General features: G+C 32.9%; 3 protein-coding genes across 3 annotated transcripts in view; 1 reads left to right on the top strand and 2 right to left on the bottom strand.

Moving 5' to 3' along the window:
• Positions 1–5,604, top strand: part of LOC108685725 (kinesin-like protein KIF14) — an 18,697-nt gene extending 13,093 nt beyond the window's left edge. Inside the window, exons 6-12 of the mRNA XM_018190676.1 lie at positions 472–632; positions 802–1,002; positions 1,444–1,725; positions 3,070–3,142; positions 3,224–3,393; positions 3,713–4,175; positions 4,737–5,604. Coding sequence (XP_018046165.1) covers positions 472–632; positions 802–1,002; positions 1,444–1,725; positions 3,070–3,142; positions 3,224–3,393; positions 3,713–4,175; positions 4,737–5,558 — 2,172 coding nt within the window. The 3' untranslated portion in view covers positions 5,559–5,604. The remainder of the gene's footprint in view (positions 1–471; positions 633–801; positions 1,003–1,443; positions 1,726–3,069; positions 3,143–3,223; positions 3,394–3,712; positions 4,176–4,736) is intronic.
• A 515-nt stretch (positions 5,605–6,119) lies between these two features.
• LOC108685600 (pyridine nucleotide-disulfide oxidoreductase domain-containing protein 1-like) lies at positions 6,120–7,873 on the bottom strand. The gene has a single exon (XM_018190464.1). The coding sequence runs from the start codon at positions 7,802–7,804 to the stop codon at positions 6,353–6,355; it is 1,452 nt and encodes a 483-aa protein (XP_018045953.1). The 5' UTR covers positions 7,805–7,873; the 3' UTR covers positions 6,120–6,352.
• LOC108685601 (28S ribosomal protein S18b, mitochondrial-like) lies at positions 7,785–9,779 on the bottom strand. Its single transcript, XM_018190465.1, has 6 exons — positions 9,720–9,779; positions 9,254–9,330; positions 8,669–8,822; positions 8,466–8,563; positions 8,262–8,392; positions 7,785–7,994 (listed from the first exon to the last, which is right to left on the bottom strand). The coding sequence occupies exons 2-6, from the start codon at positions 9,314–9,316 to the stop codon at positions 7,859–7,861; spliced, it is 582 nt and encodes a 193-aa protein (XP_018045954.1). The 5' UTR covers positions 9,317–9,330; positions 9,720–9,779; the 3' UTR covers positions 7,785–7,858.
• Positions 9,780–13,605: the final 3,826 nt, after the last annotated feature.

Genomic DNA, 13,605 nt, shown 5'->3' with positions numbered 1-13,605 from the left:
TATATATATATATATATTTTCGTTGCATTATTTAAATCTTTATTTATTTACAAGCTTGTAGAAAACTGCGAAATAGACTAATATAAAATAAAAAATAATAAACGATTTATTGAAATCTATATATGTGAATATATAGAAGATTATACAGAATAAGATAAAAATCCAAAAGATCAGAATTAAAAATGGAAAGTCCGAAAGTTTATCTTAAGAACCGTAAAAATAAATAGTATAAAAGGGAAAATTTGAAATGTTATTTATTTACTACTACTTGAGAAGATAACGTGCCATAACGTTGATGGATAGTAACGTGATCCGATATCTGATTAAATTTACGAATGATTAGATTTGCGATCGCTTTCAACATTTGATATCACATATAATAGAGAGACTGTACTTTTTATTATGTACAGTGCGAATAAATTATGTAGACAAAGAGCAAATTAAAATATGTAAAAACAAACATTTTTGCAGGAGAGCCTAGGAGGAAATTCACGAACGGCAATGCTGGGAACGGTGTCACCGGCCAACATTCATGTAGAGGAGACCCTGGCGACCCTTCGATATGCGTGTCAGGCTCGAGCTATAGTTAATCGAATTCGTATCAATGAAGATCCGCACGACCGGTTAATTCGGTAAAACATCTCCTGAGATTTAATTTTTAATTCAATAAAAACTCCATGCTTTTACTGTCATTGTTATACAAATGCTATGAATATGTCAGAGGCAAATTATACAAAAGGATTGAATCTCATTATCCTAATAGATTTTAACAAAAAGATAATTTAATGACTTATCTCAAAGCGAATTAAAGGCTGAAGTACAACGTTTACGAGGGGTGCGCGAAGGATATGAAAAGCAATGTGGAGTTGTTCCTCGTCAGTTGCTTCATCGTTTTGACTCGAAGGATCAATGGGGAAGAGATATCATCCGACAACAAAAGGAAATTGACAAATTGAAAGATCAATTGAAAAAAACGGAAGAGCAGTTGGCTGTTACTCAGATGTAAGTGAAATAATTTGATTTCTTAATACGTAAGATCAAAAAGTAAATAAGACAATAATATTTAAATTTATCTATAATATCACATTTTTAATTTAAAATTATCGATTTTTTTCATTCAGTCTTGGAAAAAATTTCAAGATCAGCTGTGATAATTTTGTAAATTCTGAATTATTCATTTGAAAATATTATAATTGTAAAATATGATTTTTTAATTTGATAATGTTTTATTCTCAGCCGTTACATTATTCTTATTATCAAGGGCTGAAAATTATAATTTAATCTTATCCTAATAAAACTTATTCAAGTTTCAGGATTAATGTGCCCTAACAAATGAAGCTTGTTGCGAGTGCAAATATGGTGTTATTGAGAGTTTCGTAAACATGACTAGCGATTTTTGCGATGTGTGTTGAATCGGTAATCGTTAGCCACATATAATTACAGGAGTTCGCGCGAAAAGTTAGAAAGAGCTGAAGAGAAGAAAAGCTTGGAGCTCAAATATTTACGTCGTTGCGGAGTCGCCATTGAGATTGATTTCCAAGAGCGAGATAAGCATCCGTGTCTTGTAAATCTCACGGCAGATCCTATGTTATCCGGTACTCTTTTGTATATCATACCTCCAGGTTTGGTTCGTATCGGAAAGAATGCTCCAACGCATAAACTCGAAGCCACTTTTAAACAACTGGATATCCTATTGGATGGACCTCTTGTTAGAGAATTGCATTGGTTAGTCAACGGATTGTGTGTGTGTGTGTGTGTGTGTGTGTGTGTGTGTGTGTGTGTGTGCGCGTGTGCGCGCGCGCGCGCGCGTGTGTGTGTGTGTGTGTGTGTGTGTATTTTATGTTTAGGCAAAGTAGAAAAAAGGGAAAGGAGAGAGAATGGATTGGTGTGGGAGCAAAGGAGAAACGTTTTGTTTATGTTAATGCTAAATTTTCTCTTCTGTCTAATATATTTTAGATATGCTATGAATATATTCTTTGTCTTGTACTAGTTTCAAAAGTTCCGCGGAGAAATATAAAAAGTTATAATTAATTTAAGCTTCTATATTATTATTTTTAATATTTTTGAACAATTACACTATGTGATCATAAAGCTGGAATGCCTTTCTGAAAAATATACGAAGGTTCTCTTTTAAGTTTTATATTTGCAATATGTCAATGTTAACATCATAAAGGTTGTTCTTTCACGGAAAGGCTATTTATAAATCCGAGATTTTTCGTTTTATTTCTTCACTGTTGTAATGTTTGATATCTGTCAACAAATTTAGCAGCAAAATTTAATATTTGTATATTTGTTAAATTATAGATATTTTCAATCCCGACTCGATATCACATACATAAGAGAGTAAACATTCTCTTATTACTTTATTAGAGTTTATAATTAGATAAGATTTTTTCTCGTTTCCTCACAATTTCTGTAAATTGTAGCAATCAATTCCAGGAACTTTTCGAAGCTATCGTATATATTTCTATTTATCAGCATGCTTTGCATCGTTCTTATGAGAAGTCCAATCATTTCTAATTCTAATGCACGTCACTATTTTTTACCCAACAAAGCAGACATAGTAATTATTGATGTGTATTAATGTAAATTGTTTTATCAGTTAGATGGACTAGCAGACGAGAAACGGATTCGGTGTTTTCATACTTCTGTAAATCTTGTTAATTTTATATGTATAATATTAATATATATTTTTTAAATTAAACTTTATCATATTCATGTCAATATTATATCATATTATACAGGTCTCATCTTCATTCATGAGGTCATTCACTGAATAAATTGGAATTTGAACAAGAGTTGGGAATCTACGACGCAATACTTAAATTTTATTTATTGCTAATAAATATACGATGAATTGTAATTTGTTTGCAAATAGATGCATTTATGTATGTCACTTGGCAAAAACTAACTATTTATAGAAATGCTTATTTTAACTTTCTGCTGAATATTCGAATTCCTGTTATATTAAACGACTAACGCCGTTTTTAAATCATTTTCACTTATATATTATTAATTAAAATATCGTATACAATTATTTGTTATATCTTCTTTTTTTCTTCCCTCTAGTGCTATTGAAAATAACGGAAGAAAATTAATCTTGACACCCGAGAAAGGCGCGGATACTTATGTCAATGGACAGGTAATGATAATGGATGGATTAATTGTTAATATGAAAAAAGATAGATATATCAAATAAAAATATTTCTCTACTTTTTTTTAGATAGTAACTGGAAGAATTATGCTTAATCATGGTGATCGTATAGTCATCGGCGGTAATCACTATTTTAAAGTCCTAAATCCATTTGATGAATCCTATAATGTCAAGCGTTCCACACAAGCGATAGATTTTGAGTTTGCGCACCAAGAAATTCTTCAAATACAGGAGAAAAAGTATGTATTAAAATAATTAGAAAATCTTCAATATAAAATCTTAAGATCCAGTTTTTTAAACTAAAATGTAATTATACAAAAAAAATTATCACTAGTGATAACAAAAATTTATTTACTGTTGAGGAGAATCTATTCAAAATATTTTACGTTTTTGCACCTGCTATCTCATTAGTGATGCAAATAATTTCGTGTCTTATCGATATCGTTGGCTTAAGTATTTATACATGCAGTATAATTGCGTTTTATAATTTTTTTGATAAATAATTATCAGAAATTATGAGTCTATCAGTTTCTAAATACAGTAATTTTCTTCAAATAGATTAAGAGCTGAATTGGAAGAGTCCAAACAACAAGCAATAAAGGAACTTGAAAATGCGAAGCGTGAAGTGGAATGGCAACTCGGTTCGCAAAAATCAACGTACGAGCGGGAGATTGAAGTTCTTGGTTCCACTCTGAAAGAGCAAAATCAGGCGCTCGAACAAATTAATCGTAGAAAAAAGGAGTTAGAATTAGAAAAGGAGTTACTTGTTAAGGAAGTAGAAGTCAATAATAAGATTAAAAAAATACGGTTGGAACAAAGCCATGCGAAACTATCACCGTACAAATCGAATTTCCTGCAAGAACTTGAGAATATTTTGAGTGAGAAAACTGCGGACATTGAGAATGTGCTAAAAACAAAACTTAACGGAGAAGCTATAACTGCTGGTGGAATCAGTCTACATGAAATGCAAATACTTGTTAAGGAAGCAACTCAACGTTGTCAAGAAGCCGGATATCTTTATGTGAGAATTTATCTTATAACAATTTTACAGGGTGTTTCATTTTAAGTGATATGGTTGATTATCTCGCGAATCGATAATTTTATATATTTTGAAAAATTTTTCGAACGAACGTTGCATGGTTTGAAGGGGGACACATGATGGAAATAGATTTGACCTTAAGTAACCTTGTCAAAATCAGGTCATTAATGTTTTTTTAAATGAAAATCTCTATTTTTTATTATTATTCTTGTAATTTATCTCGAGAGCTTTCCAAAACAATAAAGTTACATTTTCTTTCATACTGTATATACAAATTGTTTAAAATTGTATGTAGAACCCACAATTTCTCATGCAAAAAATTATTAAAAAATATAATCTTTCGATTGCTTGTATATATTGGATTGTCCGGAAATTTCATGCCGATGTTGAAGGAAAATTGAAACGTAGAAAATTTAAATTTTAGTATACATTTATTAAATTATATAATAAATTAGTTCGGCACGAACTTTCCGGATAATCAATATATTTTATACGCAATTTTTATTGTTATACTTTTGCTCTAAATTTTTCTTCGAATTCTAGGAATTTGAACAACAACAAACAGTAGTGGAAAAGAATTTGCAGTCAGTGATTCGCGTTCGTGATAGGACTAATTCAATGGAAACGCTGTGGCAAGCGACGGATTTTTTGGATTGGGTTTATCGGCTGAAGAACAACGATATAGAAGATTCGATAAAGGAACTGCAGAGTAATAAATTAAACTGGGAGTGTGACGAAAGTAAACATTCGGAAGTATTTGAAGATTCATTAAATAATAGTAAGATCTCGATAAATATGACCCCTGTAAAGAGACAATTGAATGAGAGTATTCACCAGTTCTCGATGGACGCGTCGATACTGGAAGCGACAATGAACGATACATCCTTAATACATGATCAACAGGAAAATGTAAATGCATGTCTCACTCAAATCGAAGTCGCCGCAAAAACGTTGAAAAAGTTATGCCATCGGTATCAAAATCACGATACTAAATCAATCGTTGAATCATTGGGTAAGATGCAAAATATTATAGAGTCCTTAAAAAATATTTTCCAGAATAAAGATTCGAGTGAATGCGAGGATGTAAGTGCAAATTCGATAAACAGTGCCAATAATACTGTTATCGACATGTCGAACGACGTAAAGAACATTTCTTCAAATAAAGATGCAGACAAATGCAAAGAAAAAGATGCTATTTCAATAGACAGTATTAATAATGACTTAGCTAAATTAACAACAGAAGTTACTGAAAATTGCTCAAATCATATGTCACCGAAAAAATCTAGTATGCGGAATAATGCGCTAGTTACGAAAGTTGAAAATGTTCAAAAGAACGTAAGGTTTATTGATAAAACCGAACAATGAACCGGATAAATAAATAACTGCATGAAATACTCATTATTTTTGAACAAGCTTCCACTATTATTCATTTTAAAAATATAAGAAATACATATATATATGTATAATATTAATAATACATATTACATTATAAATTTAAATTTATGCAATATTTCATTAATTTATATATTTTTATTCAAATAAGCCTTTACGAATTTTCGTTTTTTTATTATTTAATTATTGTTCTTTATAAAATTTTTTAATTTAGTCTGTATTAAACAAGATCTTATTTTATGTAATTGAACTAAAAAAAGATTTAGTAATTACTCCTAAATTACTGAAACATAAGGAATTTATGTGCACAAAATATTACTTTTAAAATTTGTTAGGTAAAAGTAGAATTAGTAACTTGTAAATTACAATTTTACTTTAAGTGTAACTTGTAAGAAAAATAGTACTTATAACTTTAGAATATTACATTGCCAATTGTATATTATATATATAAACTAAGAGTTATAATGATGGATTATAATACTGTAATGTATGCTAATGATTAAAAAAGAAAATTTTAATACTTATATTTAAATTTAAAAGATCTGATTCAATATAATTGAAACATAATTTGTTTTCCACAGAAATAAATTAAAATTTGTGTGCTTAAAAGACTGTATATATAAAAGACTGCGAATATTTTATAAAATAATCATATTTTATGTGCCATAGTAATAATAAATATTATAAGCCAAACAATCACAATAGAAATTATATGTATATGTCGTATTTCTGGCGAGCGGATGAATCACAATTAAGTTAATGGTATATCAATCAAAATAATCTTCAATATCAATATCAGGATTTAACAAATCTTCGCCATACATACTTAAATCCAACTGATTAAGTATCAAATTTTCACACATCTCCTCCAAATCCGTTTCTCCAATAAGCACTGCTCCCTGCATTTTGCCATCCTGTAAGATAATTTTAACGTACTCCTGATCCTTCGTGATTCGTAAAAGTACCTCGTAATTTTTCCCCAATGTTTGCCCATTATACAAACCGAGTAAAACAACTTTATAGGAAAAAAATTTGGTCACGTGAGTGAAAAGTTCGAAGCAGAAGTCTTGCAAGAATTCTTCGTTTCGTAAATTCGAGACCATTGATTTTGCGGCGTAACGGCCCATCTGATGAGCCTGCGTCCACAGTCTCATTTGAAACCAATGTTTCGTTTTCGGCCAACTGACAGTACACACATCTCCGGCAGCGTAAATGTCCTGCTTTGAAGTTTCTAGCTTCCAATCCACTAATAATCCTGAATCCTCCCCTTTTTCAAGCTCTTCTAACCCGCATATATCGGAATTTGGAGTAACACCTGTTGCTGAGATAATAAGATCGCATCCGATAATTTTACTGTTCGTTAATTGCGCATAAATTGGCCACTCTTCTGTGGAATCGAATTGTTTTCGTTCATCGAAAGTGAGTAATTTTGATATCTCGCACTCGTATTCAATTTGGACATTTGTAGGCGTAAAATGTGTACCGCTCATATTAAAACTATTGTGCCAATCCGGACCAAGAGCAACTCCATTTTTAACTGGAGTGCTATCCGATACAACATATCTCATTCTTTTAGTTGGTAAATCTTTATTAAGATTTCCTGATACATCAGCTTTAGAAGAAATCTTGTTTAAAAAAAATTCTGCAGCTCCAGGATCGACAAAAGTCGCAGAAATGTGTTTGTCTTTAATTACCCAGATCATGTCGACGCCTTTAACTTCATGCACTATTTCGGTAGCAATTCCTCCATTGCCAACAATAATGATTCTTCTCGCGTCTCTAAGTTTGTGGGAAAATTGTAATACGGATTCCGTATCACGAATACCTATAACGAAATCATTGTTTTCGGCTATCAGTTTGGGTTTGGCGCCAGTACAAAGACATAACATCTTAAAACTTATGACTTTTTCATTGCCGATTTCTATCAGTTTCTTGATCGTATCAATTTTAACTACAGTATCATGAATAATTCGTAACATTTTATGCTTCTCACTTAAAACTGTTGTGCTTTTTTCTTCTACGTCGAAATGCATTAATGTTCTGCCTAATGGGACTATATTTGTCACAGCTTTTACCAGGGGACTAGCGGTAATTAAAATTATGCTTTCATCTGGAGCGAGGAAACTCAATCCTTCGGCGCAAGATACTCCAGCTATACCACCTCCTATTATAACAAAGGTAGATTCTATCTTTTCCATATTTTTCTTGGATTCATTCATATTTAATAAACGAATATACAGATGTCGTAATATGACAATATAAATAATTAAAGATTAATTGTTTAATGGATTCCATTCTGAATAATCATATTGTCTTATAGGAAGATCAAATGTAATAGTCCCATAATCCTTGGCCTTAGTTAATGCAACTAGGAGTTGTTTGTGCCTCCTTTGACAAATATTTGTTTGCCTATAAAGATATTTAAATCTATAAGATATATATGTATATATATATATATATATGAAAAAAAGGAAGTGCTAATATAACAGAAATGTATAAAGAGAAATGTTGATAAGGAGAGCACAAAATGCTTCCATAATGCATAATGTATAATGCATAAAAAATGAAACAAAGTTCTTCATTTCCTTCTTTTCCATGAAATAAAAAACTGATTGATTTTCTTATGTTTTATGCATTATATAAAAGTTTGTGCTCTGGCCTTAAATGCTTACTTACGAGTAACTCAAAACGCTTCCGTTATATTTGTTGATAAATTGCTCAAGCAACTTGACGTTTCTATGATCAAGTACGAGATATTCGTCTCTACATATGGGACATGGACTTCCAGTCGAAATTTGGCCGTATCTCTAATTAATTATACTGCATTATTAAAAGCATTTATATTATATTATCATTAATATGAGAAAGATGCATACGTACTATACAAGTTTTTCGAGTTTTTTTAGGTGGAATTTGTCCTTTAAAATTTCTTCTATATATTTTCCATACTGGATCATCTCCATAAGTCTGTTTGTAAGCTGTATTTTGGAATAATTCCAAATCACATGATAATGATAAGTTTGTAAAATAAATCTTAAGTTAGACAATTGTGTTGTGTTTAAAGCTCGTGAACAATTTCTTACCATCACTATTCATATACTTGATGCTAGTCTCTACTGATACAATTGGTATACGTGCAACTTTAGGAGTTTTCACAGCTGAACTGTCACTTTCAGTTGTATTTTCTTCCTTGGAACAACATGTAAGCGAAAATGTGATGGCTCTCGCTGGATCAAGCTGCAAGCAATTTATATCTATAAAGGCGACTTCGACCAAACTTTAAGTAATTTAAGTGGCGATTAATTCATTGAGCAATATCTGTACTAGCTTATCAATATAGACAGAATAATTAAATTTTGTTTAATACATAAAAAAAAATTAAATTAGGGATAGTAAATTGTGTAATTAGAAATCTTGCATTAAACCGTTCTGCCGATTGAATTAACTATTGACTAAGTTAATCAGTGATAGTTCAACCAACGGAGTTGCTGTACAAAATTCTTAATTATACAATTTTATCTCAGATTTAAACAATACATAATTATTTTGTTAACAAAATAATGTAGATATTTCTTGATAAGTTAATCGCCAACTAAGTTCGGTCAAATCAAAGTTCGGTCAAATATCCTTAAAGAATATAGACTTACAAATTATTGAAAAAAACTCACTTTGCCAATTAAATTCGCTCGTAGCAACGTTCCTGCTCGATGTAGTGTATTTAGAATCGACATACTCGATTCAATAACTATGATAATAAATATTATTATAGTACAATTACTAATTATTACATATAGTACTTTATAAAGTTGACGTATACCTATTAGAGATAACCTCGAATTTATGATAGCAAATCATACAGTACGAACAATTGTGAATTAAATGTATTAAGCGTATTATTATAAATTAAGCAATTTACTAAACAGTTTTTAATTAGGAAATAAAATAATTAATGCGATAGAATAAGAGAAAAAGTGCTATGAACATAACTTGAAATTATGATTACAATTAGACTTCTATAGACTTCTGTGATTACAACAGAATGGGCACAATGAATATGGGCCTGTTCTATGTAATAAATTATGTTATAGATGTGTTCGCGTTGTTTAAAATCTCAAAAAATTTTTTTATACATACGTAATATTCAAAAGAGAGAGAAAACGAAAGTACGAGAGTACAAACAAGTCCAACTAGTGCAAAATGCGAACAAACCTAAAAGTAAATTTTCACGAGCTGCTCAAATCAATTTCAACGACAAAAAGGATCACGTGGTCAAAATTGACGAATTCAAGCGTTTGTTTTGATTACATGATCCTTTTTGTTGCTGAAACAGCTGGTTAGAGAAGCTCGTGAAAATTTATCTTAAGGCTAAAATAGAATCGACAACCAGCAACCGACAACCTATAATTACGGCTTTTCTGTAACCTGCTAGATTACTAGCTGTGGATTAGAATTTAGAATCTTAGGTTTATCCACTCAACATTCTCCTACTCACTCTATCAAACGCATTGGAATGAGTAAGAACTATGGTAGGAGCATGGGTGAATTCAGGAAATCTGGGTATTGGTAGGGTGAGATAAATTCTGGATGCACCCCAGAGTGATATAGACGAAGAAGTTTCTGAACGCCTTGGGTGATGCAATTGGATGACTTTACATGCCCTTTCTCAATCTTTACTGATAAACATCAGTAAAGATTGAGAAAGGGCATGTAAAGTAAAATTAAACGCTGTCACGAAAAAGAAATCATATTTGTTCTAGAAGTCAATTGTATATTGAACGTAGTATCCTAAAAATCTTTCAATAAATATGTATAATTTAACCTTACTTTCATCAGACACGTGATTTATAATGCGAAATGCGCATTGCGTATGCGGGGCAACTTTTATTCAATTGAAAAGTAAGTTGACGATAGAGTGATCTAAATCGTTTCTGAACGTCTGAGGCGCACACTAGGCACTCCAAAGTTACCTAGACGTAATTTCTGAACGCACCCCATATTACAACATGTTGGAGCATGTGACGTGAACAAACCTCTTGTCACCGTATTGGCTGCGATGCTGTCAGTAGCCTAGTTTCCATCGAAGGTTTAAACCGGATCAGAATGTAAGAACTAACCAACTACCGTCGAATATTCCCCTATCATGCATGGTCTACAATGGCAGTATCAGTAATAGATGAGGTTGAAGAGTAAGAAATTGACCAATCACAGTCGATTCTTCTCACATTCAACTATGATTAATTTGTTATTCTCATAATCTTATCCACTACTGCTAATACCATTGTAGACCACGCATTACGCGTCATTAGTTGAACGCATTTCCGGTTTAAACTCTCGGTGGAAACGAGGCCAGTGTCAGAAGGCAGTGAGCGCGTTCAAAGCTGCTAGCCTTGAATGTGATTGGTTGGATCTATCAGGCCAGAATCAGATTATTGAAGATTGAGATTAAAGATCAAAAATTGAAATTTCCTCAATGAAGACAAAGAAATTTTGGCTTCTTTTGTTCTGATTGATCAAACTTCAATCTTAGTAAGGAGCTCCGCACAATAAAAGAAACAGGAAACAGAGAATAAGAATTTCAACCTATCAGAAATCATGTATTGTGGAATATACAGTTTCTGATAGATTGAAAATCTTATTCTCTGTTTTCTGTTCTCTGTTCCTTTTATTGTGCGGAGCCCTTTACTCGTATTCATAATCAGGCCTTATATTTAAGGCTTCCTTAAATTTATTTTTAGATATTCAGCAGCCAATAAATGTAAGGTCTATCAATATGGGTATTACACTCTTCAATCTCATTTTTCAATGCATAGTTTGATTCCGACCTAAGTAATCAACCAATCATACTCATTTAATCGCTTTAGGCTGAGTTTTCACTTGATGCTGAAAATGAGCGTCGTAGCGTCAAGTGAAAATCCAGCCTTAAAGTGCCATTACATGGGAGCATCAAACATCGAGCATTGAATATCGAATAAGCTTACTATTCGCTAAAACCAGGTCACGTGATCAAAATTATAGCAAACTCACGATGCTGGACGCTTAATACTTAACGCTATCATGTAAAAATACCTTTAGTTCTGTTTTCTATGGTTGAACTAGTATACACTTTTGAAATTTGAAGTGAGATAGATATATATATATTTGATATTGAAAGTGAGAAAGACAGTGCTAGTGCAGTCTAGTACAGGAACAGAAAACAGACCATTTACCGATTAGAACGCAATACGAATAAATGTCACAAAGAGTTATACTCGTATTCATAATCAAGCCTTAAGTATAAGGGCTATGAATACGGGCAATAAATGCGTCGTCTTTCTGGTTGCGATGTAATCGAGTCAATACAAATTTTAAATAGCATTTACATAATGCTAACGTAATTTATCCCGGTTTGATATTGCTCATTGAATAGATTTAAATCGCAATCAATTTATTTTCACGCTATGATGCAAAAGTTAATGTAACTCGAGAATTTGAATGCGCATCCAGAATCATGATTTGACCAGCTTAGTAGAAGAAGCGGAATGTAGCTGGGCAACGGGTATTTCCGCCTTGTTCGTTGATTGCGGCGGTTTTACGCAGTCAGGTGAGGAGCGTCTTAAAAGTTGTCAAGGTCTAATTATATATAGCGACGGAGGCGAAATAACGAACGGACACGTGTGCATGATAACGGCGACGGATTCTAGACGACATTTAATTGCAGATGGAAAATGGACGACGGGGCGTGCGCGGATAACGTATGAGGGTCGCGTAGCGTCCGTGGATACGATAGGAAGAATCCACACAAACAGCAGGCGGAATTCTTATTATCAGGATATCTACAAACTCCATATTAGGATATATTCAGGATATGGTTTCTTGCATCCGTTGTGAATATTTATTTTCCATAAAAAGGATTTAATTTTAATCAATGTGAGTGGCTATTTCTATTCTCCAGCAAATAGAACAAAAAAAAACCAAAGACAAAGAGATTACAATTAGCATACAATTTCCACCAAAAGTGTCGAGATAATACTTTAATAAAGGCAGAGTGATATTGAGATATCCAACCAATTTCTGATGGTTGTAAGACTTCTAAGTCATGTCTCGCGTAATCGTGGCATTATATGAATGTTCGACGACGTGATAAGAGACAGCATTATCATTCGACCGAAGGTGAATCATGTCGACTGTTGGTGACGTAATCGCATTCGTGATTTTGGGTATCGAGCTAAGAGGGTTTGCGAGAAGAACGCCTTTGCAAGTGTTATAATCTGATCGTGCCAGAATATCGTTAAGTTTTCCTATTAAACGAGTGTCAAAGTAGCAAAAGAAAAAAAAAGTGCTGAACCTTTTTTTCCTTTTAGATACCAATGCGAGAACTATGGACTTCAGATCGTTTTTTGTGTTATATAAATAGATTGAATAGAACGTTTTAGGATTGGCAGCAGGGGGGGGAGGGAAGATTCGTCACAGCGATGAGTGACAAAAGCACGGGTGTTGGCTGGCGGAGGAGGGGCGTTCGCGATTCTGATTGGTCGCTCACGCGGCGGACGAACGGGGTCTGCGTCACGGCGACTCGCGGCTGCGCATTGAACGGCCGAGCTAGTCGTGTGAGAATTACCGTTGCGGATCAGCAGCACCTCGTTTTATTTTCATCTACGTCTTTGGAGCATTTTTAACGAGCGGCTTTTACAATTTTCGCTAACGTATCTATTTTAAAGCGATAGGGAATAACATATGGTAAATTACATAATCCTAAACCTTATTGAGCGTAAATAGGTCAGACGCGAGAACTTCGTCGGGGAATTGCTTTTATAACGAAATGTCCTCGTTATGGCGTCTATCTTTATTGCGCGTTTTAATTTTCATAAATGAAATAACGGAGACTTGATCTCGAAGGAAATTTTAACAATCGAAGGATGAATTGGGTTGAGATCCGATCGCGATATAGTCGCGATATGGCCGATCGATCGGTCTACGTTTTGAGCGAACCTACGAGAACACGTATTCTACAATATGGCGTGATGAGTGCGTCGTTTCTTGC

The sequence above is a fragment of the Atta colombica genome, unplaced genomic scaffold, assembly GCF_001594045.1.
Source record: "Atta colombica isolate Treedump-2 unplaced genomic scaffold, Acol1.0 scaffold155, whole genome shotgun sequence".
Taxonomy (NCBI): domain Eukaryota; kingdom Metazoa; phylum Arthropoda; class Insecta; order Hymenoptera; family Formicidae; genus Atta; species Atta colombica.
The sequence above is the reverse complement of the archived record's forward strand: the minus strand, read 5'-3'. Positions and strand labels throughout refer to the sequence as shown.